Below are 7,862 nucleotides of genomic sequence, written 5' to 3' on the forward strand. Positions count from 1 at the left end.
AAAAGACTATTACAATAGTCCAGGTGTGAGGAGATAAAAGCATGTAAAATTGTCTCTGTGTCTTTAAAAGTTAAGAATGAGTTAATGAGTTAGTATCTATGAATCTGTGCATGGGAACAGAGACGACTTTAGGAAGTCACAGTTCCCAGGCTAGAAATAATCAGCCACAGAGCCTTTCATTTTTAAGTTGACTACACCTGCACATCCCTAGCAGTGTGTTCCAGACAAAGGCAGGATTGCAGATTTTGCCTTGGCTTTTGGTGGAACCTCCAATTAACCAGCAGCAGATTGATCCCATTGACCTCTTTGGGTTGTGTCATAATTTCCAAATTATCTCCATTTCCAAATAATTTGGGGAAAAGGTCTGAACTGTGAGCAGCATCCCGGATTCCACTGAAGTTTTCCACTAATCCTCAGTCTCAGTTGGTAGCAGGAAGAGATATAATATGGGGATTATTATTTATACCAACACAGTTCATTGGGATGAGTCAAAGTGTGAATGAAGCTTATTGGACTTTGATGACAGAACAATGTGGACTGAAGCGTTGAGACCTAATGTGTGTCCTTTGCTGGTGTCCTCAGGTGTCTGTCCAGCTACCTCAGCAGTCGCTACCAGCAGGCCGAGCAGGTCTCCTTCACAGTCCGGCCAAGAGGCTCTGAGGAGGACAGATCAGGTCCGGGCCGCTGGGATCGCTCTGAAGCCGCTTCAGCAACCGCATGTCATGCTTCATCTGAGGCCTCGTACAGTGAAGTGGACGAAAGAAAAGTGGATGTGTTGAAGAGCGGGTGTCTAAGCTCTTTCTGAACCACTAACAGAAGGAGTCTCCAGAACACAGGGTGAGGGTAAATCCGTTGGGTATTATAGGTTTGTAACAGCTGTTCAGGATATCACATCAGTTTATCAGCGTGGCATTTAAGAGATCTTGCACTTTAAAACCCATTTTCTAGGTGTCAAATTTTCATATTTTCCTCTTTATCAAACACTCTCACTTAACTCAGCAAATATATTCTCACATATTGCAAATTGATAGTAAGGCTGCTAATGCACGCAGCCTTCATGAGTGTGTTCAGGCTCGGAGAGGGGGAAAAAAGCCTGAAATCACTCTCTGTTCTTAATGATGTCCACACAGAGACAATGGGGCGCCGCTCTGATTAGTGTCACCTGTCCTTGTGCATCTCATCAGCTCCATTATGGCTCCGGCTCCCATGCTTCTTCTGCTAATTGAATAGCCTGTGAAGTGGTGACGAGCACGGGGGCGAGAGCAGCGTCTGTCCCGCTGCTGCTTCACAAATGAGAGTAAAGCTTCCCAGTGAGACGCTGCTGTGGTTCTTACAGCATAAACCATTATCATACTGATAAAAAAGGTGCTAACAAGTAGCCCTCGTATTATATTACCGTCATAACATCAGCAGATTATGTTCATACATAACAGCTCTGAATTAGCATCTACTGTTTTGAGGTGGATGAGCTACAAAAACATGTCTTTACTGTCAGACAGAGCGGTCTTCATAGACGCAGCCATCAAACTCTTATACTTTGCACTTGTATATCAAGGAAACTTTAGTCTGGGAGGAAATATAGTCTGAGATAAAGTTTGTCTGACACTAAATTATTTTTCTTTCAAGAAGTTGGATGAGAAAAATCGGTTAGACTCACTAGTCACACTGTGAGGGTTCAGTCAGCAGTTAGTTAGCCTAGCTTAGCATAAACATGCAGAGAACGCCAGTCAACTGCAACAGATAAAAAATATTATATAGTATATTATTTATTATTTCAACTAGAGTTTCAATACAATACTCAAACCAAATACTCACCTTTAGGGCGATCAAATCCACACAGGACAGGAGAAATAGCACCACATGTGGGGGATTGAAAGTGTGGAAGACCCCTGTAGATTTGAGTTGGAGACCCCATTCTTTGCCTGAAGCATACTCTATAATTGAGCTGAGCCTCAAACCCATAATTTCAAGTTTGGCCAACCTAACTTATGAAATGAGACCGACTTTACACAACAAACTTCATACAGGTAGTTGAGATACAGTTACTACTTTGATGTAGTTTGAAAAAAATTGGAACATTTTTTGTTTACTTAACTAAAAAATCATTTTCAGGCTGACAATTTTAAGTTTTCATTTCAACAGTGTGGACACAACTTTGACAGAGCTGGTGCAATGGGCTACAGAAGATTTGAGTAACCCTTTAGTGTGACTTTTGTAAGCACAAGTCTCTCCAGTTAACTTTTGCAATACTAAATATGCAACATCCCGTTAGATTTTCAGCTCAGTCTCAGCCTTCAGCTCACAGCTCACAGCTTGTCTGGAAACATTTTATATTTAAGGAATTTTGGATGTGCAGCAATAACTAACAGAAAGGAAAGGTTTTGAAAATGTTGCTTTGTTAAAAAAAAAGTTCATGGTTTGAGTTAAAAGAAGTAAAAAACTAGGACATTATTTAATGTTAGCAACAACCACTCTTTTTAGTATTAGGGGAATGATCTGCAGCTCTCACTGACTTCTCTGTGACAGTCTAAGTGTTGCTTCTTTAAAGCCAAAGAGGGCCTTTATGTTTGTTTTTGAAGTTTTACTAATAACTATAATATTCATAATAATATGAATGTAATCCATTATAAAATGTATAAGTGTATATTGAATACCTGAATGTTGTGTCACTTTAAATCATTTCCGAGCTTCTTCACTGTTTGAAAATGTTTATATTTGGAAACAAATAAAAAGCGAGGCTGGCCTCTCTCTGATGTTTGTATTGACTAACTTTCAGGACTATCTGTATTTAGCCAAAGAAAAACACATAGATATTTTTCAGATCTGCAAAGAAAGTCTTTTATTTTGAGTTGATAAACATTGCCAGCTGTGATGCAGGGCTGTACTGTCGGTTCCTCTCCTGCCAGCCAGGAGCTTTGCTGTTATCTGCGTGTGCCTGAGGCACAGCTAATGTAAAAAGATCCTCCTCACTCTGCTCTGCTCTGTTAGCAGTGAGCTCTGCAGGCTTATCCTGCTCAGTCCTCTCTCCGTTTCACCTCTCCGTCACAGCCAAGTGACTCTCAGCTGTGCACTGCCTCGACTCGGGCCTTTCTGCGGTCAGAATAGAAGAAGTACAGCAGTATCTCACACGGCTGTATCTGCTAAATGCCACGACAACAGGACTGCAGAGGCTTCCCAGTGTCCCCATGCCTGCATGGTTCCGGGGGCTTAATGTGAGCGTGTGGGGCCAGATGGACACTTTCATGAGTGTATGAGTGTGGATTATTCTGCCGGCTACATCTGGGGCTCCACATGGTACAGCAGACTGCAGTAAGAGAGGCAGGTGGGCCCCCTCCAGTGGGCTCTCTTACATCTATACCCACCGACAGGGCAGCACAGAGAATGGCAGACAGAAAGGTTACGAGGTGATCCTGCAAGACAAATGCTTTTCTGAATCCTGGCAAACACCCCGTCCTCTTCTGTCCTCTACTTCCCATCTGACAGCCACAGCCCACTGTTTCCAGGTGACACATGCGTCCTTTATATACACCTCAGATGGTTGTTTTATCCCAAGCGTTTCTTTTCATGTAGGCTGCACACATTGGAACAATTTGGGGTGCTGTGTTTTGCTCAAGGACGCTTAGAAACGTGGACGAGAGACGCCAAGAATGTGTCTGTCAGTCCCGTGATTAATGGCCTTGTACCTGAGCTACAGCTGCCCGGGATATAAACATGTGACCGTCATCAACACAATCTCACATTTTGTTGATTCATGTTGTCACGGTTCATCACTGGACTGAACAAGCAGATCATGTGACCATGTGGTAAGTTAATAGGAGAAAGTTAAAATGTGAATAACAGGAATAATGCATATATTCAGTATATAAAGATATTTATCTGTAATCTTTTGTCATTTTTCACTGCATCAGAGTGGGTTAGCGGTAGTCTCATATCTGGTCTGCTCTACTTTGTCAAATCTTCAGAACATTATCATTCATTTTTTTCTGTTTAATGCCCCTCTATGTTCACCCTTTACTAGCTTCTCACGAGGCATACCCCTGTGACGCCTCTCCTCTGATATGATTGTCATAGAGGCGTGATGGTGGGACCAAGTCAGCGGTAGTAACAGAGGCCTTACAGGCATGACGGGATCACTGTGATCCGGAGAAGCAGGCATGGCAGAGCAGTGCCCTGTGAGTGTGTGTGTGTGTGTGTGTGTGTTTGTTTGTGTGTGGGTGTAGCTCCTGCTGTGTTTACCTTCCATAACTCCATGACGTAATGTGAATTCAAAGACCAGCACTCCCATATTACGCCATTGCAAGATCAATATGAGAGCAAAAAAGGCGTGATGATATTCTGTTGTGTTCTCACAGTGAAATGATTGTGGAGGTTTGAAATTAAGATTAAAAGGATTTTAAGATTTTGGAAGAAAAAAAAACACAAAACAGGCAGCAAAAAAAAAAAAGTTTGTGGTTTTATCACTGACCTTTGAATCAATTAAAAAAAAAAGTTGAATAAAATAAGAATAAAACATTGTCTTCAACTCTGGAAAATTGCTTTGCACAGCTTTCATAACTGCCTATCTGAACATTAGCTCACAAACTAATCTGTGACTTATTCTGAGGCGACTTATTCCCAGGTCATTTAATTCTAATTACAATTGTTGATTCATTGACTGATGTAAAGATAACAGAACACACACACACAAAAAAGTTAAAACACCTTTAAAACATATGTTTACAGGGTGCTTTGACTGACAAAGAAAAGGCAGAAACTCAGGAAGATAACAGAGGAAACCTTCAAGGCTTCAAACAGTCAGGATAAAGAAATGCAAAAAGTCAAACAGTAAGTAGACTGAAAACAGGACAGGTATTTTTATGTTTAAAAAATGAATATTTTTCTGAGCTTTTCTTTCCATAACCCTGCAATAACTTAATCTTCAACAGTCTAAAACGCAGGATGAGATCTGACAACACCCAGACGTAAACCTCTCTCTTTTACATTTTTCACATTATCAGAAACATGTAACTCGGCTTTGGAAAGCCTTAAATATGACGCCATTACAATAAGCTACAGTTAAAGAGGTTAATAGTTTGTATCTGAGCATTGCTGTGAATATCATAAAATCCCAAAAGCCGAATCATTCATGCATTTCAAAATACATTCAGCATTGATCTTGCTCACAAAACTCAGCTCATAACGCTCCACACTCATATTAGATTGAACGCATGCCAAGGCCTTTGTGAAATCAGAGCTCATTAGACGAGTCCACCTCATAACGAGTGTCCAGATCCATCAGGAGAGATAAACCTCCCGCTCTCTGCTGACTGAGATCCAGTTGAACACACATGCAGCGCCTCAGACCACATGTGAACAAGGTATTTGCTTTGAAACCAGTGTGTCAGAGTGCCAAATGTCTGAGGATGTGAGTGACGGGGGATCTGCTTTGGACTCGGCTACCTGTTGAGGAGGATTAAACGAAATACAGATGGTGTTTACATATTAAGCAAACAAAGCAAATCTCTGTTCTGGAAAAAAAACATAATGCTAAAACAAGTGGGGCTTTAGTTAAAAATGAAAATATCAGATCATACATCATTTTTTACCTTTTCAAAATCTCTGGGCCTGCTGGCTCTCACCTCATGAGGATAAATGCCTCTGAGAAAGTCGTTGTATTTCCAGAGTAGCCAAAAATACCTCCAGCTTTTTGTATGCTGCATTGTTTACAGTCCAATTAACATCTTGAGAAACGACAGTGTAACGGTCAATAGTGAATTAAAATTTCCTTCCAGATTAGTCTGCAGCGTAAATGCTGTTGTTACTTTGTTCATTACATCCCCTGGAGGAGCCCCCGTTCCATCTGTTTCTTATGAATCTCAGCTTCACTGTAAATAGCAATTTGCAAAGAGATTTCTCTCTGACTTACAAAAAACATTGGGATGCAGATTTTTGTTTTTTGTAAGTTATGTTTTTGGGGCATTTTTGCCTTTATTCAATAGGGAAGCTGGAGAGAGACAGGAAATGTGTGGAGTAGAGAGTGGGGGAAGACATGCAGTAAATGGTCGAGGCCAAATAGCCTCTGTACATGGGGCGCACTTTGACGGCTTGGCCAACGACGCCCAAATGCAGATTTTTTTTAAAGAAAAAAAAATCCAAGCTTCGTCCTCAAAAGGAGAAAAGAACAACTTTTAAAATGCTTTTTTGTTGAATCAAGATTTCCACTCAAGGAAGCTGGAAAATTTGAATGCTGATTGCCAACACAGTGTCAAGCAGATTTGTCGCCCAAGTTTAAACATTTTATCAAGCATGGATTTTTAGCTGCACTGGAATGCACACATTCATTAGATCTGTCAAATGATTACTGTTTAAAGTAGCCACCCATTTAGCAAACCTTGTAGTTAACAGTCCTGTTACCCTCACATTTACTAACATCTTTTATCCTTCGGGTCAGTTTGACCCCAGCAATTTAAACAACCAGAAACTTGTTACCCAGGTTTATGTGTCAGGTACTTTATGTTTCTTTGTTGACTACTTAAAAAGCCTTTAAATAAAATGTATTACAAGCATAAACACAATTTAAAGCATTTAGAAGGACTTTAATTGTAAAACAGAACATCAAACTGCTGTGAGATAGATAAGATAAGATAAGATATACTTTATTTGTCTCCCATTGAGGGAAATTCTTACAACAATCTGCTAACATAGTTAAAAAATATAATAACAATAATAATAGCAATGACAAGGGTAAAATATAATGAAATAAAAATAAAATAAAAACAAATAAAATAAAATAGAATAGAATAGAATAAAATAAAGTAAAAATAAAATAAAATACACTTCTATCTGATAAATAGATAAGGTAAGTTAATGCAAAATAAAAATTGCACCAGGTTATTTAAAAACAAACATACACAGTATGAAGAACAGTGCGATTCATGTCTTTAGAGACATGGTGGCTGGAAATATTATATCTCAATCTGAAGGTTGAGGGAGGCTGTTTAATTTTATAAAAATGTATGTTATAGTGACCTCAATATCATCTAAAACAACCAAAACAAATGTGTTTAAATGTTGATATTTCTTATGTTTTATACAGCTAAAACAGCCTGGGGTCAAATTGACCCCAATGACCATCGATGCCTAATTTTTGTCCACAGGAAATTGGAACATATCAACATTTTAATTTCTTGTTTTCCCAGTTGTCCCCATTAAATTAGGAAAAGTCTTGAAATATGAAGCCAAAAATATGATGTTAATCATTATGGGGTCCAATTGACGCCAAGGATAATAGGAGGGTTAACTACTTCACAAGTTTCATCCACAGATTTGATGTCATTCACACACTCCAAAGACCTCTGCTGGCGTTTTTTTGGTGTGGTTGCTGTATATCAGTCTGATAAGCTGGACCAGTATGTTTAGCTTGTAGGTGGTAGCTCAAGCTTGAAGTACTTCAGTGATATTTTAATTCCATTTGACAACCTGTCAACTGAGCCATCTGAGTTTTTAAAGTGAGATGTGCCGTTCAAAAGCACTGTGGTGATGTCATTTTCCATCAAAGAGGGAGCAAGTAGCGAGAAGATGCTACGGCGGCTTACCCACAGGACGAAATAGCACGCCATCAAAACATTTTTAAGAAACAGTTTCATTTTGGATTGGATCTAAACTACATCAAGATTAATGCATAAAAGCTTACAGCCCTCCTGTTCATAGAGAGAAAGAAATCGTCCACAGATTACCAAGGATGGGAGCAAGGAGGACGGCAGATTGAGTTCCACCTACTTTTGCTCCTTATACGAATGTTCCTCCTGCAAACACACAAAACCTGCTAAATGTGTTGGTCAACAGTTACCAGATCACATGCACACTTTAAATGCAAACCAGAA

The 7,862-nt window shown here is 39.7% G+C and overlaps 1 protein-coding gene across 1 annotated transcript in view; it reads left to right on the plus strand.

Moving 5' to 3' along the window:
- Nucleotides 1-1,970, plus strand: part of LOC117826226 — a 104,446-nt gene extending 102,476 nt beyond the window's left edge. Inside the window, exon 5 of the mRNA XM_034702154.1 lies at nucleotides 583-1,970. Within this exon, the coding sequence (XP_034558045.1) occupies nucleotides 583-805 (223 nt within the window). The 3' untranslated portion in view covers nucleotides 806-1,970. The remainder of the gene's footprint in view (nucleotides 1-582) is intronic.
- Nucleotides 1,971-7,862: the final 5,892 nt, after the last annotated feature.

The sequence above is a fragment of the Notolabrus celidotus genome, chromosome 2 (assembly GCF_009762535.1).
Source record: "Notolabrus celidotus isolate fNotCel1 chromosome 2, fNotCel1.pri, whole genome shotgun sequence".
In the NCBI taxonomy this organism is placed as follows: Eukaryota; Metazoa; Chordata; class Actinopteri; order Labriformes; family Labridae; genus Notolabrus; species Notolabrus celidotus.